General features: G+C 42.7%; 2 protein-coding genes across 4 annotated transcripts in view; one reads left to right on the top strand and one right to left on the bottom strand.

Annotated features, from left to right (window-relative positions):
• The window catches only part of arid1b (AT rich interactive domain 1B (SWI1-like)), a 76,051-nt gene extending 65,036 nt beyond the window's left edge, over positions 1-11,015 (top strand). For all 3 annotated transcript variants that reach the window (XM_053336897.1, XM_053336896.1, XM_053336898.1), the window contains 9 exons: positions 1,513-1,648; positions 3,580-3,758; positions 5,499-5,643; positions 6,368-6,469; positions 6,585-6,666; positions 6,915-7,671; positions 7,929-8,059; positions 8,195-8,843; positions 9,616-11,015. In XM_053336897.1, coding sequence (XP_053192872.1) covers positions 1,513-1,648; positions 3,580-3,758; positions 5,499-5,643; positions 6,368-6,469; positions 6,585-6,666; positions 6,915-7,671; positions 7,929-8,059; positions 8,195-8,843; positions 9,616-10,649 — 3,215 coding nt within the window. In that variant the 3' untranslated portion in view covers positions 10,650-11,015. The remainder of the gene's footprint in view (positions 1-1,512; positions 1,649-3,579; positions 3,759-5,498; positions 5,644-6,367; positions 6,470-6,584; positions 6,667-6,914; positions 7,672-7,928; positions 8,060-8,194; positions 8,844-9,615) is intronic.
• A 5,937-nt stretch (positions 11,016-16,952) lies between these two features.
• tmem242 (transmembrane protein 242) lies at positions 16,953-23,646 on the bottom strand. Its single transcript, XM_053336909.1, has 4 exons — positions 23,558-23,646; positions 21,966-22,066; positions 17,249-17,386; positions 16,953-17,171 (listed from the first exon to the last, which is right to left on the bottom strand). The coding sequence occupies exons 1-4, from the start codon at positions 23,640-23,642 to the stop codon at positions 17,061-17,063; spliced, it is 435 nt and encodes a 144-aa protein (XP_053192884.1). The 5' UTR covers positions 23,643-23,646; the 3' UTR covers positions 16,953-17,060.
• Positions 23,647-25,298: the final 1,652 nt, after the last annotated feature.

Here is a 25,298-nt window from a genome sequence, read left to right as displayed (position 1 = left end):
TCTGTCCTTCCTCCCCCTACCTTCCTCTCTTTGTTCTTCTCTCTTTCCTCCCTTCCTTCTTTCCTTCCTCCATCCCCCTTTCTTCTTTCCTTCCTCCCCCCTACCTTCCTACCTTACTTACTTCTTTCCTCCCTCCCTCCGTCCTTCCTTCCTTCCTCCCTTCCTTATTTCCTTTCCTCCTTTCCTTCCTTCCTTCTTTCCTTCCTTCCTCCATCCCCTTTCTTCCTTCTGTCGGTTCCTTCCTTCTTTCCTTTACTCCCTTCCTTCCCTCCTTCCTCCCTCCCTCCCTCCCTTCCTTCCTTCTTCCTCCCTTCCTTCCTCCCTGCCTTCTTTCCTTTACTCCCTTCCCTCCTTCTTTCCTCCCTTCCTCCCTTCACTCGAACACAACAGGAGGGTTAAGAGAGGAATAAATTAACATTAATATTTTAACAGCATCAGTGACTAAAGAAAAAAGGTCAATAATCAGCTTTGAAAGACACAGAATGAAGGTTTTCCAGCTGCACAGTTTATATTAGATCCTCTTGTTTCTGTCGTGCTTTCGGTTTTCGTGCAGCAGGATGTCGCTGCAATTATGATCTAATCTGCTGGTCTGCAGGAATTTGTTGGTCCTCTAAACAATGAAGAGAAAAAAAGAATAAAGTGTATAAAGGTGAACTCAACAAGAAAAAATAACCAGCCTGGTGCAAACTCTCTCTTTCAGATGTTTCATATTGCATTCACATACATATACATATAATAATAATGATGATAATAATAACTTTTATTTATATAGGACCTTTCAAAATAAAGGTACAAAGTGCTTTATTATAAAAACAGATAAAGCAAGTAAAAGAGCCAAAGCAGAAATATCGACAATATACAACAAATAAATTTATTATATATTTATTATTATAAATTATTCCTTCCTTCCTTCCTTCCTTCCTCCCTCCTTCTTTCCTTCCTTCCTCCCTCTCCCTCCCTCCTTCCTTCTTTCCTTTCCTCCCTTCCTTCCTCGCTCCCTCCCTCCTTCTTCCCTTTCCTTCCTTCCTTCCTCGCTCCCTTCCTTCCTTCTTTCCTTTCCTCCCTTTCTTCCTCCATCCCTTCCTTCCTCCCTTCCTTCTTCCTCCCTTCCTTCCTCCCTCCCTTCCTCCCTTCCTTACTTGACTCAAGGACAACAGGAGGGTTAAGCTCCATTGAAATAAAATCAATGCTTTAACAATATTTTAAATGTAACAGTGAAAATTAAGTCTTTGTCTGCATTAAAATACATTTAAAATAAATAAAATTGACATTCATATCTACATATAGATTCGATAAGGATATATCATTCAGCCCTAGTGTGATGTGTTGTCTTCTCCTTGTTCCAGTGTTTTCTACCAGCTCCAGTTTGTGTATATTTCGCCTGCTGATGCCCAAAAATAATAATTACAATAATCAAACCAGGAAGTGATAAAAAGCACAGATGACATTTATGATAATGACACCTTAAACCCTTTGTTCTCAGCAGGTTTTCTTTCTGTTCTCTCTCTGCAGCCAACTCGGGTTCCCTGCAGGGTCCCAACACCCCTCAGTCCAGCAGCAGCTCTCTGGCCGAGGCCCCCATAGAAATGAAGCCCCCGACCCCGGCCTCCACCCCCCACAGCCAGATGGGCCCTCAGCCTGTCAACAGGTAAGGAGGAAATTCATCACTTATCTTTATCTTTTTGGGATTTTCTCCTCAGATTACCAAATGTTCTTGTGCATTTTGGTTCAGTTTAAAATACAAAATCCACAATCTGTAGTAGTAAATACACTTAATCTGTCTAAACCATAGACTGTATAAAAGAAATGGACGTAACATCCGTGACGTCACCCATTGGTTTGTGGACTGATGCTCGGAAGCCAATAGTTTTGAATCTGTGCAGCGCCATCTTGAAAATTTCAGGTGCATGCTGGGAAAAATAAAAACACGGATTCTACTTATATGGGCATGAGGCGGGGCCATGGGCGGAGCGGGTGAGGTTGCTATGGTTGCAAGGGCTGGATCTCGAGGACATTGGTCAATCAACCTGTCAATCAGGACGTAGCCACGCCCTAATGCATACCCTGCTTTATCGTCAAATATAAAATCAGGGAGACCAAAATGTCCCAAATGAACATCATACTGCATTGAAGAAGGCTTTAAACTAGCGATTGAGACCATAAACACATTTTGAAAACGTTTACTGAGGTTAGAAATCAAGTGAGAAGTTGGTGAATTCTCCATTGACTTGTATAGAGACGGTCGCCCCCTGGTGGCCTTTTGATAGAATGCAGTTCTAAGTTACTTCCGCGTTGGCCTCATTTCAGAGGACCAGAGCTCCCCGCCTGGGTGTGACGCATATATAAAGAGAAGATATTCCTTTTATTAGTCCCACAATTGGGGGAAATTAGCATTATTACAGCAGCAAGTGGACAGTAGAATAGAAGAGCAGCAATAAGAGAACAATAAAGAAGAACGTCATCTGCATAACAACTGGCAATAATATCATGCCTGTGGAAGATTTAAAAATAGCACGTATAAAATGAACTATAGATGGCCCATGATCCAGCCTCGTGGCACACCACATCTTAAATAAACACAGACGAGACACCCAGGAGGCCAAAACTATTCAGATTTTAAGGGTAAGAATGAATGTGGGTCTAAAATGGAAACATGAGGCTGAGTGCCACGTTAGTCTACAGCTAAACAGTAATTTAAATCTCCTCCATCACGTTGTCTTATTTCTAAATACAGAATATGTTCATAAATATTTTTTTCTAACACTGTGGCGATTTGTTTTCTGGCTCCCTGCTGTGAGCACAGATGTTGGTTTAGAAACTCAAGAGAAAGCTTGTTACCAGCTACAACACTGGCAAAATATCTCCTATAGAGCTGCAATGATAAATATTTTCTTTAAAGTCCGTGTAAAGTAAGAATAACTGTTTTCTGAGTTTGACATACCACAGAAAAGTGTGTTGTTAACCACCCTGCCAAATTTGAATGATTAAAAAAAATCGCCAAATATATGAAATTAGGCTTCAAAGTTGTGTAAAACTCAGCCTCTTTCTCTGCTCCCAAACGCTGTGGGGGTGCCCGTCGAGTCCGCTGAAGCCCCGCCCCCTACCAAGTGTCACCTGTCAATCAAAGTCACCACCTCTACCAGAAACATGGACGCTATGTCTGAGAGCTTTCTGCTGCTAGCTCGGCGGCTAGCTTGGTGGCTAACTCGGCGGCTAGCTCGGTGGCTAACTCAGCGGCTAACTTGGCTAACTGGCTAACTGTAGACTGTAGTAGTAGTAGAGTGTGCTGAATGTATTTCTACCTCTACAGCAGCAGGGGCGGGTTTATGCTAATCACTAAATCCCGAACACAGAAATGTTGAAACACAGTTTGTGAAGCCTAGCTCCACAATTCAAATCTAAATGGTTGAAATGCTTTTTACACCTTTTTTAGAAATACATTCATGACCTATTTAATGTGTTTAGAAGAAAATGTCTGAATTCACTTTACACGGGCTCATCAAAAATGGGAAAAGTTCACTAGATTCAGCTCGTTGTCTGAATGTCGTTTTAATGCTTCTGCTGTGGTTTAATGTTCAGGAACATGGTCGGAGTGAGCATCCAGGACCCGTTCTCTGAAGGCAACGATCCAGCTTTCCACAACAAGCGAGGCCCGGGACCCGGCGGCGCCCCCTACCAGCAGGGAGGAGGTCCTGCAGACCCCTCCATGAGGATGCAGTACGAGGCCAACAAAGACCCATTTGGAGGACAGAGGAAAGGTGAGGAGACGAGAAACATGAAATACATGAACACACTTTATTTCAGTACTTTTAACCTTCCTACCGTCCTCCCGGGTCAAATTGACCCCGTCAGTTTTGACTGTTCCTTCTTTCCTCCCTTCCTTCCTCCTTTCCTTCCTTCCTTCTTTCCTTGCCCCCCTCTCTCCCTTTCCTTCCTTCTTCCTCCCTTCCTTCCATCCTTCCTTCCGTCTTCCTTCCTTCCTTCCTTTCTTCTTCCTCCCTTCCTTCCTCTTTTCCTTCCTTCCTCCCTCCTTCCCGTCTCCCTCCCTTCCATGCTTCCTTCCTTCTTCCTCCCTTCCTTCCATCCTTCCTTCCGTCTTCCTCCCTTCCTTCCCGTCTCCCTCCCTTCCATGCTTCCTTCCTTCTTCCTCCCTTCCTTCCATCCTTCCTTCCGTCTTCCTCCCTACCTTCTTCCACCCTTCCTTCCTTGACTCCAGGACAACAGGAGGGTTAATCAATCATAAATTATTACTTATCATGTGTGATACAAACAAACACAGTATATCTCTAGTCTCTTTTAGCCAAATTAGAGTTAAAACTTGCTGTAACTCCTTCAGCTCTTAGAAAAATACAAATAAACAGACAAAAAATAGAAGTTTGCAGCAGCCACCGAGCTGAACAATCCTGACAAAAGTGGCCCTTAGTTGGACGTAATTGCTGCCTCCTGATTTAACTTGCTCTAAAAATAAGCGCACATGTAGTGACTCAACAATAAATATATAAAGGGAGACAGTAAAGAACCAGTTTCAGTCCAGTTTGTACATTATTTAGTCACTGACTGAACTCTGCTGCCCCCTGGTGGTCAAAGCATGAACTGTCTCTCCATCAGGTTCAATACAGCATTTCAATTTTTTTTAGTTTTAACTCATATTGCGTGAACATTTCATCACCACTGAGTGTTTCTGCATCATCTATATCAGGTTTTAGATTGAGCTCCTTCCTTCCAGGCAGCTGATGGTTCATTTCTTTTCTGTGGAAGAAATGAGCCGACAGGGATTTAAAAACTTACTGCTGCAATAAGAAGAAGATCGACAGCAGTCAGCAGGATTTTATAGCAGCCAGTCTCTGATTACACATTGACTAAATATTAAAAAGATAAAACATATACAGGTGAAGACATTAAAAAGGTTACAAATGAAAAATATAATGTATTTATTTAAAAGAAAACAAGTTAATAAAGCTGATTGAAGGTTATTTTTTTCTTAGAAGATTTGTGAATTATGTGTAAATATAAATAGACAAAGGGGGAAAAAGGAATCATAAAAGTAAAATAAATATAGTACAGCCTGAGAAGCCTCATATAGCTCCCATATAACCTCCTCCATACAAAACAATACAAGCTACAAGCAGTAAGAATTCATATCACATTAATAATTAACATTAAGAATTCATACCAGAATGAAATCAACAAAGAAACACATCAAAAAAACGGAGGGAAAGAGGGAAAAAATAGTTTTGAACATCTTAAAATAATGAAATAAAATAAACAGGCTTTGATTATAACAGAACAGAAATGACAGAAAATCAATAAACATCCAGTGTTTGAAAGGATGAAGTAAATCCACCTTTTTTTAAAAACTCTAACAGTCACTTCAAAGCTAAAACTAAACTAAACAAATAAAAAAACAACACAAATGAATAAAGAAATATAAACATACTCAAATACTCATTTTAACTTCTACTAAATGAACTCCTCTCTCCTCCTCTGTCCTTTTCCAGGACCAGGACCCAGCGAGGCCTTCGGTCCTGGACAGATGCCCAGCGGTGCCATGCAGGACATGTACCCCCGCGGGCCACCCTCGGGGCCCCTGACAGGGATGGGACCTCGGCCACAGTTCCCCTTCGGCCCCGGTTACGAACGGAGGTAAAATACTTGTTAATGTCAATCAAGACCATAAATGTGAGAAGTGGTCAATATGAGGACGATGCGTTTAGTTGTAATAGGAGGAATCAGTACAGCAAGAAAAACAGGTTTAACCTTCGCGTCGTCCTCCCGTCTGTTTTGACTGTTCCTTTCTTCTCATCCCTCTTTCTTTCCGTCTGTACTTCCTCCATCCCCCTTTCTTCCCTCCGTCTTTCCTTCCCTCCCTCCTACCTTCCTTCCTTCTTTCTTTTCCTCCCTTCCTTCCATCTGTACTTCCTCCATCCCCCTTTCTTCCCTCCTTCTTTCCTTCCCTCCTTCCTTCCTTCCTTTCCTTCCTTCCTTCCTCCCTTCCTCTTTTCCTTTCTCCCTCCCTCCTACCTTCGTTCTTTCCTTTCCTCCCTTCCTTCCTTCATCCCTCCCTCCTTCCTTCCTTTCTTCCTTCTTCCTCCCTTCCTTCCCTCCTTCCTTCCTCCCTTCTTTCCTTCCTTCTTCCTCCTTTCCTTCCCTCCTTCCTCCCTCCTTTCCTTCCTTCTTCCTCCCTTCCTTCCCTCCTCCCTCCTTTCCTTCCTTCTTCCTCCTTTCCTTCCCTCCCTCCCTTCCTTCCTTGACTCGAGGACAGCAGGAGGGTTAATGTTCATTTTGGCTCCTGACTTTTGCTTTAAAACAAATTTTAAAATCTTAGGAACTGTTTCTCTAACTTCCTGTGTGTGTTTGTGTCCTGCAGGCCGGACCATGCGATGGGGCCGGAGGGAGGAGGTCAGAACAGCATGGGCCCCTCTGGAAACGAAGCGGGCATGTACCCCGCCAACAGATACCCCCACCAGAGGTAAGAGATGAGCTGGGAGAGAGAAACAATGATCGAGTTTGTTTAGTTTTGTTATCTAAGGGTTACATCGTCTTAGTGGAGTATAAATAAAGTTTCTCTCTCCGTCTCTTTTTAGACACGGACACGACGGCTACGGGCAGCAGTTTCCTCACAACATGGCCTACGGTTCCCATCAGCCCCTGTACCCCCAGCAGCAGGTGAGTGATACACGTCAGACTTTACAAGACAATAGCTGAAAAACGTTTAATTGTATATTTATTTATATTCTCCAAATAATTTAATGTTTCTTAATTTGAAATGAACCTTCCCAACACGTCCAGCACAGAGAAATTAAATGTGTCAGGGAGCTCTGAGATTACGTTACGATCTGGAGACGTGAACACAAACCGACAGGAGGAAGAGTTCTTACATCGATGATTTATGGATCTTCTGTTTGTGTCTGCAGGGCTACAAGCGTCCGATGGAGGCGATGTATCCGCCCGCTAAGCGTCATGAAGGCGAGGCGTTCGGGGTGCAGCAGTTTGGCTCCCAGCAGCCTGAGATGTTCGGCCCCTACGGGGGAGCAGGGGGGGGCTACATGGGCCCCGAGCGGCGGCCGGTCCAGGGCCAGTACCCGTATCCGTACAACCGAGACCGCCAGGGGCCCCCGCAGCACGGCATGATGGGCTCAGGAGCTCCGGCGGTGTCTGGTGGTCCCGGTGAGGGGCCGCAAGCCAACATGTGGCACCCCAGGACAGAGATGGGCTTCCCGTTCAGCCGGCAGGGCCAGGGGCCCCCGTTCCCCGGCATGGGCCGAGGGGAAGACCAGGAGGGCAGGGCCCCCCAGGACGGCCAGTGGCCGCCCAGTCACCCGGGGCAACGCCAACCGCCGTTCCCGTCCCACTCCTCTTCCTCCTCCTCATCTTCCCCCTCCATGCCCCCCATACCCTCCAGACAGCCCCCCTCCTCCTTCCAGGCCGCGCCTATCGTCCCTAACCATGTGACCCGCTCTCTCAGCCCCTCCTTCTTCCCGCGGCCCCTGGGTGGCTCTCTGTCCCCCAACAGCGCCCCCTACATGCCCTCCATCAAGAAGCCGGGCCCCGGCCCAGCACCCGGTCAGGGACCCCTCCCCCTCCACAGAGACGTCAGCTTTCCCCCTGGCTGCACCGAAGCCACGCCTCCAAAACTGAAGCCACGACGCCGGCTCACCGCCAAGGACACGGGTCAGTGATTTATACACGCTAACAACATGCTAACAACATGCTAACAACACGCTAACAACATGCTAACAACAGGCTAACAACATGCTAACAACATGCTAACAACACGCTAACAACAGGCTAACAACAGGCTAACAACGTGTTACCATTCAGGTCAAACCATCTCAGCTCAGAGTAACATACATGATCACACTAACATACGTGACCGGTCAGATAATGTTAACGAACGTCTTCTCTGTGATTGAATTTCGTCCAATCAGGAACCCCGGAGGCGTGGCGGGTGATGATGTCACTGAAGTCCGGCCTATTAGCAGAGAGCACCTGGGCTCTGGACACCATCAACATCCTGCTGTATGACGACAGCACAGTGGGCTCCTTCAGCCTCCCACAGGTACAACACACACACACACACACACACAGTAACAAACAGACACACACACACACACACACACAGTAACACACACACACACACACACAAAACTTCACCATATAACATTATTCTAACGTTCTTGTTCTCCTCCTGCAGCTGCCTGGTTTCCTCGAGATCATCGTAGAGTTTTACCGTCGCTGCCTCATCCAGATCTTCGGCATCCTGGAGGAGTACGAGGTGGGGTCAGAGGGTCAGCGTGCCCTGCTGGGACCCCTCCCAGACCTTCTCAAAGAGGAGGAGGTGCCAACTGAGTCTAACAGCCAATCACAGGAGGAACAGAGGATAGCGAGGAGGTCAGCGGAGGAGACGGTGAAGCTTCTTCTTTCAGCTGCGCCAGACATCAGCGGCGAGGAGACGAAGAACAACAACACCGCCGCCGCCGTCGTCAAGGAGGAGCCGGCAGAGCCCCGCCCCCAACAGGCCAGCAAGCACGACAAGCTGCCAATCAAGGTGGAGGAGACGGGGGAGGAGTGGCAGCAGGTGGAGGAGCGCTGGGCCGAGCTCAGCCGTCGAAACGGCTTCATCAGCGGCCTCCTGCACTGGAAGGCCGGAGGAGGAGACTCCACCACTCACATCCAGACGCACCTGGAGCCCCGAGCAGGAAACTCCGCCCGCCCAAACCCGCTGGAGAGGGAGGGGAGAGGTGGAGGAGGAGGAGGAGGAGGAGGAGAGGGAAGCAGTCAGGAGAGGGAGGGAGGAGCTGATGGACAAGAGGAGGAGGGAGGGGAGGAGCAGAACCAACAAGGTAAGTGATATTGAATTAGACATTATTGCTGCTTTTGATCAAATATTTTCTGATTGAATTTATTATAAGATATTAAACATACGATGACAATAACTACTAATTCTAATCATTAATCATCAGATATTAAATATATGATAACTAATAACACTAATGAGTAAGGGTCAGAAAATAACGTTTGTTGTAATACAGTTGTTACACCACTAGGTGGAGCCCTTGCTGTTATAATAAGATATCATTATATTAGTTTATTATAATAAGATTTAGTCTAAAACCTGTTTATTAACACATTGCACTTTTTAATGTCCAATATTGTGCAATAATAGTGTTTCATGCATGTGTGTGTAATATGCAAATATATTTTCTTTCACTTTAATCTGTGTAATAATATCATCTCAACCCTAACCCTACTCAATACCAGTATTACTCTTAATTAATAATGTCAGGATTATTTTATTATTATTTTTTTTTGCCAGGATTATTTTATTATATATTTTTTACTCTTATTGTTATTTTTCTTATTGCTGCTCTTCTATTTTACTGTCCACTTTGCTGCTGTAATAATGTGAATTTCCCCATTGTGGGACTAATAAAGGAATATATCTTATCTTATCTTAACACCAGTAATAAATAAAACAGGTGAACTTTCCCTTTAATGGTTTCACTGGACATCAGAGCTGGTTTTCATTTTAGAATTTTAGATATCTGCAGCTCTTCTGTGGTTATAAACTTGACATCATCATTTCTCTGACTCTCTTCTTTGTGTCTCTATCAGAGTGCGGAGGTCAGAGGTCACCGCCGGCTCAGAGTCCCATCAGCCAGCTGGAGGACGAGCCGCGCTGCTGGGACGAGGCTCCGCTCTCCACCGCCGAGAACTGGCAGGACTCCCTCGCCAAACGCTGCGTCTGCATCGCCAACATCGTGCGCGGCCTCTCCTTCGTCCCCGGCAACGACGCCGACATGTCGCAGCACCCGGGCCTGATCCTGATCCTGGGCCGTCTGGTTCTGCTGCACCACCACCACCCCCGCAGGAAACGGACGCTGCCCACCTACCAGCGGGAGGAGGAGCAAGGCTTGGCGTGCAGCCGGGACGAGTGGTGGTGGGACTGCCTGGCGGCGCTCAGGGAGAACACGCTGGTGACGCTCGCCAACATCGCCGGCCAGCTGGACCTGTCGCAGTACACCGAGAGCATCTGCCTGCCGATCCTGGACGGACTTCTGCACTGGATGGTTTGCCCGTCCGCCGAGGCCCAGGACCCGTTCTTCACGGTGGGCGGTTACTCCTCGCTCACGCCGCAGCGGCTGGTGCTGGAGAGTCTGTGCAAGCTGAGCATCCAGGACTGCAACGTGGACCTGCTGCTCGCCACGCCGCCGTTCGGCCGCCAGCAGAAGCTCTTCTCCACGCTGGTGCGGCTGGTCGGCGAGAGGAAGAGCCAGGTGTGCCGCGAGATGGCGGTGGCCGTCCTGTCCAACCTGGCGCAGGGCGACCCGACGGCGGCCCGGACCATCGCGCTGCTGAAGGGCAGCGTGGCGACTCTGATCGGCTTCCTGGAGGACAGCGTCGCCATGGCGCAGTACCAGCAGAACCCGCACAGCCTGCTGCACGCCGCCGCGCCGCCCGAGCCGCCGAGCATCAACATGATGTGTCACGCCGCCAAAGCGCTGCTGGCCATGGCGAAGGTGGAGGAGAACCGGGCGGAGTTCGTCCTGTACGAGAGCCGGCTGCTGGACATCTCGCTGTCGGCCGCGCTCAGCTCCTCGGTGGCGGCCATCATGTGTGAAGTACTGTTTAAAATCGGCCGCTCGTGACACGAACACCGCCACGGAGCGCGCTCAGTGACGCCGGAAGCAGCTCTGCCCATGTGACGAACTGGCTCCTATTATATTTTTATTTAAAGAAAAGAACACGAAAGGTTTTTACATACAAATGAAATATATATAGAATATATAAAAGCTCCTCGGCTCCATCTGCAAATGTTTATTTGGGATTTTTAAGTAATTTTAATACAAAAAAAAATATTTAATACTTGTATTTTTAATTTTTTATTCTTTGGTCAGTTTGTTGGTTGTTTTTTTTGTTTTTGTTTCGTTTTAACCAAAGTGTGACGAGGTGGAAAGCGCTCGGGTTCTGGCTCCTTGATGTTTTTTAAATGGATCGTGGTCGTTTGTTTCTGTTTGCGGGGCTGTTTTTTGGGGGTGGGGGTTAGTTAGGTTTATTTTTTGTGGCGGGGGGGGGGGGGGGGGGGGGGGGGCGTGGTCAGATTTATTTAAATAGTGACACATGTTGTAGATAAAGCCTCTCTCTCTTTTTATTATTTTTTTTCTTCATGTGGTGTGAGAGATGAAACACTGATGTTCAGTCATGTACTTTGTTCTGGTGCAATAGGACTTATCGGTTTGTTTTTCGGGGGGATTTTAAATGTGAATTATTTGACCATCTTTGCAGTTTGACCATCAGTATTTTTTTTTTTTTTTGCCGAACCACAGCAGTATCCAGCAAAAAAAAAAAAAAAAAGGCGGGGGAGGGGAGGTGGGGGGGGGGGGGCTGCGTCACTTTCTGTTTTTTTTTTTTTTTTTTACGTCTTGCTCCACACGCCAATCAAATCTTTAAAAAAAAAAAAAAAAAAAAAAATGGTTCCCTCCACTGTTCATCGTCCCTACTGTAAATATAGAAGATGTACATTTGGGCTCCAGCAGGTGGCGCCCCACCACCACGACTCAGTGATGGGGGGGGGGGAAGCTGGATAACGAATTTAAACGGTTGCCATTTATAATCACAACTCTCTCTCTCTCTCTCTCTCTCTCTCTGTATCTCTCTCTCTCTCTCTCTCTCTCTCTCTCTCTCTCTCTCTCTCTCTCTCTCTCTCTCTCTCTCTCTGCTCACCTTGAAGATTCAGTTTCTCTCCTCTCAGCAGGTGGAGGAAGCAAGTTTTTCTGTATTTAAAGTTTTAAAAAAAAAAGAAAAAAATATCAGTTTTTTTTGGGGGGGGGCGGGGGGGGGGGGGGCGGAGGGGGGTTGGCATGGGTGGGAAGGTGGTCGGATTTTTGAGAGACTGTATGATGTACAGGAAGTCCGAGTGCTGGACTGTACTTTCATTGTGAACTGACACAACTTCAGAACAGTTATAACAAAATGTAAAGAGAGAAACAACATGAGAATCTCTACATCCAGAAACGTCTCCTGTTTGATTTTGACCGTCTTGAAAATCTTCAAATGTTCCACAAAAACATGTTTGAAAAAAAATAAAACGTACATGAACTCTGGTTGAGCACTGTGAACGCAGCGCCGGGCTCGTTTTGTGAGAAGAAGAAGAAGACGATGACGAACAAAAACTTTTATTTTTTTTAGTAGTTGAAAATACAGGAAGTCTGAGTTTATTTCAATAATCCTCCTGTCGTCCTCCCGCGTCTGTTTTGACTCTTCCTTCCTTTCTTCCTTCCTTCCTCCTTTCCTTCCTTCCGTCTGTCCTCCCTCCCTTCCTTCTTTCCTTCCTTCCTTCCTCTTTTCCTTTCTCCCTCTGTCCTTCCTTCCTTTCCTTCCTCTTTTCCTTTCTCCTTCCTTCCTTCTTCTCTCCCTTCCTTCTTCCTCCTTTCCTTCCTGTCCTTCCTTCCTCCCTCCTACCTTCCTTCCTTTCCTTTCTCCCTCTGTCCTTCCTTCCTTTCCTCCCTTCCTTCTTCCCTCCTTTCCTTCCTTCTTCCTCCTTTCCTTCCTCCCTCCCTCCTTTCTTTCCTTCTTCCTCCCTTCCATCCTTCCTTCCCTCGTTCCTCCCTCCTTTCCTTCCTTCCTCCCTCCTTTCCTTCCTTCTTCCTACCTTCCATCCTTCCTTCCCTCCTTTCCTTCTTCCTCCTTTCCTTTCCTTCCTTCTTCCCTCCTTTCCTTCCTTCTCTCCCTCCTCCCTCCTTTCCTTCCTTCTTCCTTCCTTCCTCCCTTCCTTCCTTGACTCGAGGACAACAGGAGGGTTAATCCTGAAAATAAAACACAATTTAAGAGTTTGATGGTTAAAAAAGTGAAAAGATCCAAACTTTGCTGTTTTTACATCTTAATCTTTACTGGGGAATAAATAATGAAATAAAACAATTCATAATTTTCCTAAAAAGTCATGATATATTTCAGAATAAAGTTATTTTACGTTACTAGTCAAAATACTTTTGAATTTTTGAAGAATAAAATAATGCTTTTATAAGTAAAATAATCTAATAACATGTACATGAAGTTTGTGTAAAGTATAAATTTACATGTAAAAAGTCACATTTAATTATTTATGTAATAAATCTAAATGTGAAAAGTTGTAATTTTACATGTAAAATCAAAATTTTAAGAATAAAATAATAATTTCAAAAGTTACATAAAAATGGTTATAGTTTTACACTTTCTGGGGAATAAATAATGACACATTAAAATGTTAAAAAATATTAAAAACCAAAAAATAATAATATATTTGAGAATAAAGTTATTTTATGTCAAAATATTTTCAGAATAAAGGTACACATTTATTTACACATAAGTCACATTTTAAAATTGATTTCATGAATCTACATGTTAAAATCAAAATGTTAAGAATAATTATAAATAATGTAAAAAAAAAGAAATGATTAAGGTCATAATTTTACACTTTCAAGATTTTAAGATTAATTTTATTGTGTTGTGAGTGAAATGAAACACTTCTGTCAATGCATTAAAATACAGTAATAAAAAAACAAACATTAGCCAATAAAACATATTAAAACAGTTTAACAGCAGTTCAGAATATAGAAAAATGTCCATTAATATGTTTATGTGATAAAAACAAACTCTACTATAATTATTTCAGCCTTTGTATGAGAGTCATGTTGATGCTTCACACCTTATCAGACTCCAGATCAGCTGCTGAAACTTTAAATTCTTTAAAATAATGATGATTAAAAAAGGGAAAGATTTGCTTGTATTACTTTTTCTCCTCCAGCTGCTGTTTGTCTCCACAGATCTTCAGTTTCATCGTCAGTCTCTGATCTTCAACTCGTCCTGTGTGTAAGTCGACTTTCAACAAACCAACTCAGAAACATGAAGCTGATGATCAACTAAACATCCGGACGTAGAAGAATACAAACATGGTGGCTTGTATAAGAATGAATGAGATAAAATCTAAATGGTATATTTCCAGCCCAGTGGTTCAGTACGTGATGCTACTTTATATTTTTTACTCCACTATATTTATTTAACAGCTTTAGTTACTTTTCAGATGAAGATTTGACACAATGGATAATATAACAAGCTTTTAAAATACAACACATTGTTAAAGATGAAACCAAAAAGCAGTGTGTAGTCAGGCTCACATTTCAGATGTCTGAGTTGTTAACAGCTCCACCAAATACTGATTTTTCTTTCTAAACTTCTCCTGTCTACAGTTAGCCAGTTAGCTGAGTTAGCAGATGAGCTAGCCGCCGAGTTAGCCGCCGAGCTAGCAATCGAGGTAGCCGCGATCGGGGAACACGCTCCCTATATAAAGTAATGTAATCTAGCTAACTGTATGTAAAGTAGTGTAAACTAGCTAACTGTATGTAAAGTAGTATAAACTAGCTAACTGTATATAAAGTAGTGTAAACTAGCTAACTGTATATAAAGTAGTGTAAACTAGTTAACTGTATGTAAAGTAGTATAAACTAGCTAACCATATATAAAGTAGTATAAACTAGCTAACTGTATATAAAGTAGTGTAAACTAGCTAACTGTATATAAAGTAATGTAAACTAGCTAACTGTATATAATGTAGTATAAACTAGCTAACTGTATATAAAGTAGTATAAACTAGCTAACTGTATATAAAGTAATGTAAACTAGCTAACTGTATATAAAGTAGTATGAACTAGCTAACTGTATATAAAGTAATGTAAACTAGCTAACTGTAGGCAATATAAAGTAGTATAAACTAGCTAACTGTAGATAAAGTAGTATAAACTAGCTAACTGTATATAAAGTAGTGTAAACTAGCTAACTGTATATAAAGTAGTATAAACTAGCTAACTGTATATAAAGTAGTGTAAACTAGCTAACTGTATATAAAGTAGTGTAAACTAGCTAACTGTATATAAAGTAGCATAAACTAGCTAACTGTATATAAAGTAGTATAAACTAGCTAACTGTATATAAAGTAGTGTAAACTAGCTAACTGTATATAAAGTAGTGTAAACTAGCTAACTGTATATAAAGTAGTGTAAACTAGCTAACTGTATATAAAGTAGTATAAACTAGCTAACTGTATATAAAGTAGTGTAAACTAGCTAACTGTATATAAAGTAGTGTAAACTAGCTAACTGTATATAAAGTAGTATAAACTAGCTAACTGTATATAAAGTAGTGTAAACTAGCTAACTGTATATAAAGTAGTATAAACTAGCTAACTGTATATAAAGTAGTGTAAACTAGCTAACTGTATATAAAGTAGCATAAACTAGCTAACTGTATATAAAGTAGTATAAACTAGCTAACTGTATATAAAGTAGTGTAAACTAGCTAACTGTATATAAAGTAGTGTAAACTAGCTAACTGTATATAAAGTAGTGTAAACTAGCTAACTGTATATAAAGTAGTATAAACTAGCTAACTGTATATAAAGTAGTGTAAACTAGCTAACTGTATATAAAGTAGTGTAAACTAGCTAACTGTATATAAAGTAGTATAAACTAGCTAACTGTATATAAAGTAGTATAAACTAGCTAACTGTATATAAAGTAGTATAAACTAGCTAACTGTATATAAAGTAATGTAAACTAGCTAACTGTATATAAAGTAGTATAAACTAGCTCCACCTCCAGCAGCTACAACAGTAACATGCTGCTCTAACACTGATGCTTCACTATTAATAATCTAATGATGTCATATATAATAATATATCACTACTTTTACTGTAATACTGCATACTACATCACTCATAATACTGCAGTACTTTTACTGAATTAGAGGAGTTAGAGAGTATTTCTTCACTGTTTCAGAAACATAAAGCATCATGTTTATATTTAGTTGTGATGTTATCGGTGTGAAAGGTCGTCTCTTTAATGTCAGACTTGTCATGACTTCGCCTCCAGACTTCCTTCTGTCCGTCTGAAGACTTGAACGCAGCAGCAGCAGAGATAACTGAATTTCACACCGCCGCAGGCTGAAATATTTATAAACTCGACTGTTTCTGTCCAACATGACTTGTGAGGGACGTTCTGCAGCTCTGGAAACATTTTGTACCAAATGAATCCTGATGGTTTCTACGATTTAAAAAGTTATCGAGTATTCAGATCCTAAAGTAAAAGAAGCGATAGAAACACTTCCTGTCGTCCTCCCGGGTCAAACTGACCCCGTCTGTTTTGACTGTTCCTTGTTTCCTCCCTTCCTTCCTTCTTTCCTTCCCCTACCATCCTTCTTTCCTTCCTTCCTTCTTTCCCTCCTTCCTTTCCTTCTGTCCTCCCTCCCTCCTTCCTTCCTTCCTGCCTTTCCTCCCTCCCTCATTCCTTTCCTCCCTCCCTCCTTCTCTTTCTTTGCTCCCCCCACCATCCTCCCTTCCTTTCCTCCTTTCCTTCCTTCCCTCTTTCCTCCCTCCGTCCCTTCCTTGTTCCTCCCTTCCTTCCACCTTCCTTTCCTTCCTTCCTCTCCCTCCTTCTTCCTCCCTCCTTTCCTTCCTTCCCTCTTTCCTCCCTCCCTCCTGTGTTGATTCACATATTCAGAGACGTCATTAAAATAAGACACATTTTATATTTATTACATATTTATAACATTTACACAGAGCCAATAAGAGATTTACGAACTTCCAACAGACTTTAACTTACAGTATAAACCAATAATAATATTCTAATTGATCAGTTTCCAAACCATCAATCACATTTATTTCTATTCCTTTATTTCCATGAAGATCAGTTTGTAAGGAGCCGAAACTTATGTCAACTTTTACATGATTGTTGTTTGGCTTTTTCTTCGTGGTGCGTTCAAGGCGGCTCGGGTGTTTAAGAATCGATACTCGTCCTCTCAGATGATCGGAAGTAAGCGAACACGACAGTCATTTTAAGAAACCGACTAAAAGACTCCGACCTCCGAGTCGTGAACGCTCAGTCCGACGTCTTCATGAACCAGCAGAAACAAACCGGTCCAGAAGAATCTCCACTTCCTGTTCAGACTTCACAGAAATCAGCACCAACAGCAGCCGGAGACGAAAAATGTCACTTCTGTTATTTTCAGTCTTTTGAGTCTCGTTCGGTTCTTCACTTGGACTTAAAGACCGAGTCCCAGTCCAGAGGTTCGGATCCTGGAGCTTCGGGAGTCTTCGGGATGGCCGGGAAGAAGGATTGCATCTTCAGTCTGAACTCTGACAGCTGAGGAGACGAAGAGACGAAGAGACGACAGAATCAAACAAGATCAAATTCATTCAGCGAGCTGTGCCGATACGTACGCTGTGAACTCCGAGAGCTTTCCACACGCTGAAGCTGAGCAGGCCGACTCCACACCAGGCGTACAGAGACCCCCAACCCAGCGCTCTGAGGGCCAGAGACGCACCGCTCTCTGGGACCGCCGCCGTTGCCATGACGCCCTGCACAGGAAACAACCACATCAGGAAACACAGAAGAAAAAAAGAGAGACGTTTAAAGCTGCTGGAAACTCACTTAGTATATTTTTAATAAGAAGAGGAGTCAGGAGGAAGAAGAGGAAGATATATTTACAGCAGTGACGGAAGAAGTGTTTAAATTTAAATAAAAGTATAAATACAGTAAAGTAAAACTGTCGTCCTCCCGGGTCAAATTGACCTCGTCTGTTTTGACTCTTCCTTCTTCTTTTCCTTCCTTCCCCCTTTCTTCCTTCCTTCCATCTGTCCTTCCTCCCTCCCTCCCTTTCTTTCCTCCCCCTACATTCCTCCCTTCCTTCTTTCCTCTGTCCTTCCCTTCCTCCCTCCCTTCCTCCCTCCCTCCTTCTCTTTCTTTCCTCCCCCCTACCTTCCTCCTTTCCTCTGTCCTTCTTTCCTTCCTTCCACTTTTCCTTTCTCCCTCCCTCCCTCCTTCCTTCTTTCCTCCCCCCTACATTCCTCCCGCCCTTCTTTCCTCTGTCTTTCCCTTCCTCCCTCCCTCCTTCTTTCCTTCCCTCCCTCCCTCCTTCTCTCTTTCCTCCCCCCTACCTTCCTCCTTTCCACTTTTCCTTTCTCCCTCCCTCCTTTCTTTCCTCTGTCCTCCTTTCCTTCCCTCCCTCCTCCCTTCCTTTCTTTCTCCCTTCCTTCCTTCCTTCCTTCCTCCCTTCCCTCCTCCCACCCATCCATCCTCCCTTCCTCCCTTCCCTCAAGGACAACAGGAGGGTTAAGTATAAATGTGTCTCTCACTCATTTGCTTTTCACTAAACTCTTAACCGATCTCCGTCTCGTTCCTCGCTCCGACACCACGTGCTCCTCCACGTTTAATCACATTTCACATTTTAAAGGAAGGAGAAATGTTGTAGCTGTGGGACCGGAGGGGTCGACGTAGACAACAAAGACCGGCCTGTGACAGAAATAGAGCCGGGGAACAGGCGGTGGATTGTCCGACCTCGCTAAGTTTAGTTTAACTCGGACACAAACAGGCCGCTGGTGTCCGTGTGCGTGCGTCATGTTTAATCAGATCCTGTGAGCAGCCAATCATCGCTCGGTTCCACTTAACACGATGAGATCAAGCCCCTCCACTTTCAGCCCCAGATATGAAATGCTCGACATTTTTCATGGAAAGTTTCTTCTGTGAACTTTTTTTTTTTTTTTTTTTTTAACTCGACCTCTGCAGGAATGTGTCCCGATGTTTTTTTTTTTCTTTCCCATCACGTCTTCACCTGATGAGTCAGGAGGGAAAGCAGACGTCATCGCAGACGTGATGTTTGTTTTCCAGTTTCTTCCAGTAAACATCTTTTCATTAACTCCTCACCACAGCAGCAGACTGAAGGTTTTAATAGGTCACAGATACGTTACTCTGTTTAATATGTTATTAGGAAAAGAAAGAAAGAAAGAAAGGAGGGAAGAAAGAAAGGATGGATGGATGGATTGGACTGAACTTCATTAACTCCTCTCACAGCAGCAGACTGAAGGTTTTAATAGTTGTAACTAAAGAATGTTTCCAGCAGGAAGAAAGAAAGAAAGATGGATGGATGGATAGATAGATAGAGGCGGGCAATTCAAAGGAAGGAAGGAAAAAGAAGTAGGAAAAAAAGAAAGAAAGATGAGCAATAGGAAGGAAGGAAGGAAGGAAAGAGAAAGAATGAAAGAAAAGAAAGATGAGCAATAGGAAGGAAGGAAGGAAGGAAGGAAAGAAGGAAGGAGAAAGAATGAAAGAAAAGAAAGATGAGCAATAGGAAGGAAAGAAGGAAGGAAGGAAAGAGAAAGAATGAAAGAAAAAGATGAGCAATAGGAAGGAAGAAAGAAAGAAAGGATGAATGGATTGGACTGAACTTCTATTAACTCCTCACACAGCAGCAGAGCAGAAAGGAAGGAAAGACAGAAAGAATGAAAGAAAAGAAAGATGGGCAATAGGAAAGAAAGAAAGAATAATGGATGGATGGATGGATAGAGGCGAGCAATTCGAAGGAAGTAAGGAAAAAAGAAAGATGAGCAATAGGAGGAAAGAAAGAAAGAAAGGAAGGAAAGACAGAAAGAAAGAATCAAAGAAGAGAAAGATGAGCAACAGGAAGGAAGGAAGGAAGGAAGGAAGAATAGAGAGATAGAGGCGAGCAATTCAAAGGAAGGAAGAAAAAAAGGTGAGCAATTCGAAGAAAGAAGGAAATAAAGAAAGATGAGTAATAGGAAGGAAGGAAGGAAGGAAGAAATAAAAATAGAAAAACAAACTCAAAGATGATAGGTAGATAGAAAGATAGAAGTAAGGAAATAGAAAAGAAAGAAAGGTGAGCTATTTGAAGAGAGATAGAGAGAAAGAAAGAAAGAAAGAAAGAAAGATGGATGATGGATGGATAGATAGAAGCGAGCAATTTGAAGGAAGGAAGAAAAAAAGGTGAGCAATTCAAAGAAAGAAGGAAATAAAGAAAGAAAAGAAAGATGAGTAACAGGAAGGAAGAAAAACGGAAGGAAGGAAGGAAATAAAAATAGAAAAACAAACACGAAGATGATAGATAGATAGAAAGATAGAAGGAAGGACATAGAAAAGAAAGAAAGGTGAACTATTTGAAAAAAGAAAGAAAGAAAGAAAAGAAAGATGAGCAATAGGAAGAAAGAAAGGAAGGAAAGAGAAAGAATAATGGATAGATAGAGGCGAGCAATTCAAAGGAAGGAAGAAAAAAAGGTGAGCAATTCGAAGAAAGAAGGAAATGAAGAAAGATGAGTAACAGGAAGGAAGAAAAACGGAAGGAAGGAAGGAAGGATGAAATAAAAATAGAAAAACAAACTCAAAGATGATAGATAGATAGAAAGATAGAAGGAAGGAAACAGAAAAGAAAGAAAGGTGAGCTATTCGAAGAGAGAAAGAAAGAAAGAAAAGGAAGAAAGAAAGAAAGATGAGCAACAGGAAGAAAGAAAGAATGACAGAAAAGAAAGATGAGCAACAGGAAGAAAGGAAGGAAGGAAGAATAGAGAGAGGCGAGCAATTCAAAGGAAGGAAGAAAAAAAGGTGAGCAATTCTAAGAAAGAAGGAAATAAAGAAAGATGAGTAACAGGAAGGAAGAAAAACGGAAGGAAGGAAGGAAATAAAAATAGAAAGAAAGGTGAGCTATTTGAAGAGAGAAAGAGAGAAAGAAAGAAAAGGATGGGTAGATAAATCAAATTTAAAACTTATAAATGAAAAATATAAATGAATGTTTTCCTCTCTTAAATACACAGCTCATTCCTCCTTCAGTCATCAGAAACAACTTCCTGTCATAAGATGTTAAAATGTTTAAATCCAAACATCTGTCTGCAGATCCAGATGTTTAAATCCAAACATCTGTCTGCAGATCCAGATGTTTAAATGTTTCCTGTGAGGTTCAGCGTGACTCATCTGTTTTGACTGTTCCTTCTTTCCTTCTTCCTTCCTTCCTTCCTCTTTTCCTTTCTCCCTCCTTCCCTCCTACCTTCCTTCCTTCTTTCCTTTCCTCCCTGCCTGCCTTCCTTCCTTCCCTCCCTCCTTCTCTCTTTCTTTCCTTCCCTCCTACCTTCCTTCCTTCCTTCTTTCCTTTCCTCCCTGCCTTCCTTCCCTCCTTCCTTCCTTCTCTCTTTCTTTCCTCCCCTTACCATCCTCCCTTCCTTCTTTCCTCTGTCCTTCTTTCCTTCCTTCTGCCGTTCCTCTTTTCCTTTCTCCCTCCTTCCCTCCTTCCTTCTTTCCTCCTACCTTCCTTCCTTCCTTCTTTCCTTTCCTCCCTGCCTTACTTCCCTCCTTCCCTCCCTCCATCCTTCTCTCTTTCTTTACTCCCCCTACCTTCCTCCCTTCCTTCTTTCCTCTGTCCTTCTTTCCTTCCTCTTTTCCTTTCTCCTTCCTTCTTTCCTCCTACCTTCCTTCCTTCCTTCTTTCCTTTCCTCCCTGCCTGCCTTCCTTCCTTCCCTCCCTCCCTCCTTCTCTCTTTCTTTCCTCCTTCCCTCCTACCTTCCTCCCTTCCTTCTTTCCTCTGTCCTTCCTTCCTTCCTTCCTTCCTTCCTTCCTTCCTCTTTTCCTTTCTCCCTCCTTCCTTCTTTCCTCCTTCCCTCCTACCTTCCTTCCTTCCTTCTTTCCTTTCCTCCCTGCCTGCCTTCCTTCCTTCCCTCCCTTCTTCTCTCTTTATTTCCTCCCCCTACCTTCCTCCCTTCCTTCTTTCCTTCCTTCTTCCATTCCTCTTTTCCTTTCTCCCTCCTTCCTTCTTTCCTCCTTCCCTCCTACCTTCCTTCTTTCCTTTCCTCCCTGCCTGCCTGCCTTCCTTCCCTCCCTCCCTCTTTCTCTCTTTCTTTCCTCCCCCTACCTTCCTTCTTTCCTCTGTCCTTCTTTCCTTCCTCCTTCCTTCCTCTTTTCCTTTCTCCCTCCCTCCTTCTTTCTTTCTTTCTTTCTTTCTTTCTTTCTTTCTTTCTTTCTTTCTTTCTTTCTTTCTTCTTCTTTCTTTCTTTCTTTCTTTCATTCCTTCCTTCCTTCCTTTTTTTCCTCAGAAATCTCATTAATGAATAATAATAATGATAATATGAGTAAAAGTGTCACTGAGAGTAAACTCGTTACCTTACTGAACCAGTTGGGGCTTTTCTTCTTGGCTAACGCTAACGTGGAGCCGAACCCTGCTAGCATCCCTGCAGACGCCACCGTGGTGAGGAACGCTGCACCTGCAACACAGGAAGTCAAGATATGAGCGACGCTTCAGTAACAGGAAGTCTGACTGAGTCTCTTTTTTAAGCCCAAGAAACCAAACTGAACATCGTTTGACTGGATAAAGATCAAACCTGTACAGAAGAAACCAAACTGAAGATGTGAATTCATTTTCATACAGAAACTCTACAAAGGTTAGACTCTTTTAACCTTCCTGTCGTCCTCCCGGGTCAAATTGACCCCGTCTCTTTTGACTGTTCCTTCTTTCCTCCCTTCCTTCCTTCCCTCTTTCTTTAATTTTAATTCCTTCCTTCTTCCTCTCCTAACTGCTTTCTTTGCTCACTCCTCCCTCCTTCCTTTCTTCCTCCTTTCCTTCCTCCCTCCCTCCCTACTCCTTTCTTTCCTTCCTTCCTTCCTTCCTTCCTCCTTCCCTCCCTCCCTACTCCTTTCTTTCCTTCCTTCCTTCTCTCTTAAATTCCTTCCTCTTTTCGTCCTTCCTTCCTTTTCCCTTCCTCCTTTCCTTCCTTCCTTCCTCCTTACTCCTTTCTTTCTTCCTTCCTTCCTTATTTCCTTCCTTCTCTCCTAAATTCCTTCCTCTTTTCGTCCTTCCTTCCTTTTCCCTTCCTCCTTTCCTTCCTTCCTTCCTCCTTACTCCTTTCTTTCTTCCTTCCTTCCTTATTTCCTTCCTTCTCTCCTAAATTCCTTCCTCTTTTTGTCCTTCCTTCCTTCTCCCTTCCTCCCTCCTTCCCTCCCTCCCTCCTTACTCCTTTCTTTCCTTCCTTCCTTTCTCCCTTCCTTATTTCCTTCCTTCTCTCCTAAATTCCTTCCTCTTTTCGTCCTTCCTTCCTTCTCCCTTCCTCCTTTCCTTCCTTCCTTCCTTCCTTCCTTCCAAACAGCTTTTTAATAGATGCAGTGACCACTATGCATGAAAGGGTTAAAATGTACAGTTTCTAATCTGAGAGTCTGGACTGGATAAATATCACACTTGTGCAGAAGGAAGCCACAAATGCAAGATCTGTTTTTATACAGAAACTCCCCAAGGACCAGACTCCATTACAATATTTAACAATTAAAGCTTCTCATAGAAAGGCTTCCTGAGAGCTCTGAAGGCTGCTTGATGGATTATACTGAGCCGAACTGAACAGAAGAACTTAATATTTAAGAATATATACCTAATTATATTTTATAGCTTATGCGGAAGACTTTAAAACCATATAAAACTTAAATTAAATCAGATTTAAACAGAGTCTGGTGTCAAAGTCTCTATAAGAAGAAGGAAGATATCCGAGCACGAGGAAACTACAAATCCTCTGGTGTTTAACTGGTTATTTTATATTATACTCAATAACTCAATAAATATTAAAAAGACACATTTTTAAGTCAGCCGTGAGAAGTAGCAGCACACACAGGTCGACATTGCTTTGACCTCAGATAGAAAAACACTTTAAAATCCGGAGACACGTGAACGCAGCATCACAGACATGTTCACCAGGTTTCTGCTGTCTGACCTTTTATTATCTGTAGTTTAGTTTCTTCCTCTGTTTCTGCTCCTTCTGCAGCATTTAAAGTCGGGGTTTCACTCATAGCTGTCATGTTGCTTTTTTTAGGTCCATCAGCAGGAAACGTCCGGAGAGAAACAAGCCAAAGAGGAACCATAGAGATAGTCATGTTTTTACTTACTAGACATCTGTTAATTTAAATTTAAAAACATCAAAATAATTATTTCTCTTTTTATTGTAGAAGAAAATCCAGTTTTTAATGTTTTATATCCAGTTTTGTTGTTTAATTTTTGGCTTAAAAGAGGAAAAAGAATCAGCGTCCTCAATCAAAGATCGTCTATTCTGCAGAGTTTTGATCACAACAGGAAGAAGCAAAGAGGTCTCACTCTGTTCATTATTACAGAGTTAATCATCGCAGCTATAGGTAAGTTAATCGATCAATACATTAAATCATTTCTCACTATCTTCTGATTTGTTTGATTAATTATAACAGAATTGTATATTTTTATTTATTTATTATCTATTACCTTTCATGCAAAGGTGCTTAACAAAACAAGATAACATGAAATTAAACAGTAGGTTTAAAAAAAAGTAGAACAATTGTTAAACGTGAAATTGATTATGGTAACATAATGTGCATGGTGTAACTTCTGGCATCAGCTTATAAATACCTTTTTGAACATTATCATCTCTCTTTTTGCCACCGAGTCAGTATTTGGTGGCTGTGTGTACGCACTTTAGAAGATTTCTGTTTTCAGTTCTTTCTTACAGGATACCTAACTAAAGATCAATACAGCACTATGTAGTTAAGCGCTTATTGTTTAGTCAGAAAACAGAATATTCATTGATGATGATTTTGTATAAATATTTATCTACTGGAGTTATTTTTTAAGTTAAAAAAAGCAAAATATAATGTAGTATGTGCTAGTTTTCTCTCTCTGGGTGAATAAAAGTACTGCAGTATTATGAGTGATGTAGTATGTAGTATTACAGTAAAAGTACTGCAGTATTATGAGTGATGTAGTATGCAGTATTACAGTAAAAGTACTGCAGTATTATGAGTGATGTAGTATGCAGTATTACAGTAAAAGTACTGCAGTATTATGAGTGATGTAGTATGCAGTATTACAGTAAAAGTAGTGGATCACATAGAAACACTACAGTAAATTAAAACTACTTGCTGATGTTTATTTATCACTGTGGTTTTTTTTCTCTGCAGAGTGACTCATCCTGTTTGTTTAGAGGATCTGTGCATACCGGGACGCGGAGCTCCAGCAGCTCTGCGGAGGATCAGGATGCTCCACACGTCCTCCTCCTCCTCCTCCTCCTCTTCCTCCTCCTCCTCCTCCTCACCGACACACACCATCTGAACCTCCTCTCGCTCCGGACGGTCCTGCTCTCCTTCTCTCTCTCTCCCTCCTGTGCAGAACCGGATCTTTTTATCCCGGGATATAAAAACTGGATTATGTGATTGGGACGCAGCTGGGGCGCGAGGCGGGGGTGTTGTGGTGGCGCGCGGTCGGATTTCCTATTTTTTTTGGAGGGGGTGTGTATGTATGTGTGTGTATGTGTGTGTGTGTGTATGTGTGTTGGACCCCTGAGCGCGCGTGCATCTGACCACGAGTTGATGTTTGTTTATACAGCGGCTTAAAAAATCAAACCTGGATTCATCTGCAGCCCTTTTGGAGACCCTGAACGCACCATTCACCTGTGCGGTTCTTCACCTGTCGGCTCACCTGAGAGGATCCAG

This window comes from Scomber japonicus, chromosome 17 (genome assembly GCF_027409825.1).
Source record: "Scomber japonicus isolate fScoJap1 chromosome 17, fScoJap1.pri, whole genome shotgun sequence".
Lineage (NCBI taxonomy): Eukaryota > Metazoa > Chordata > Actinopteri > Scombriformes > Scombridae > Scomber > Scomber japonicus.
This window is presented reverse-complemented; position numbering and strand designations above follow the sequence as displayed.

What these genes read in the sequence shown, in the direction of transcription:
- tmem242 (XM_053336909.1), bottom strand. Translation starts at nt 23,642, where the DNA reads ATGACAGCTATGAGTGAAACCCCGACTTTAAATGCTGCAGAAGGAGCA. An exon ending in GCCCCAACTGGTTCAGTAAG is followed by an intron (nt 17,387 to 21,965) that starts GTAACGAGTTTA and finishes TTTCCTGTGCAG; the next exon opens with GGCGTCATGGCAACGGCGGC. An exon ending in AAGCTCTCGGAGTTCACAGC is followed by an intron (nt 17,172 to 17,248) that starts GTACGTATCGGC and finishes TCGTCTCCTCAG; the next exon opens with CTGTCAGAGTTCAGACTGAA.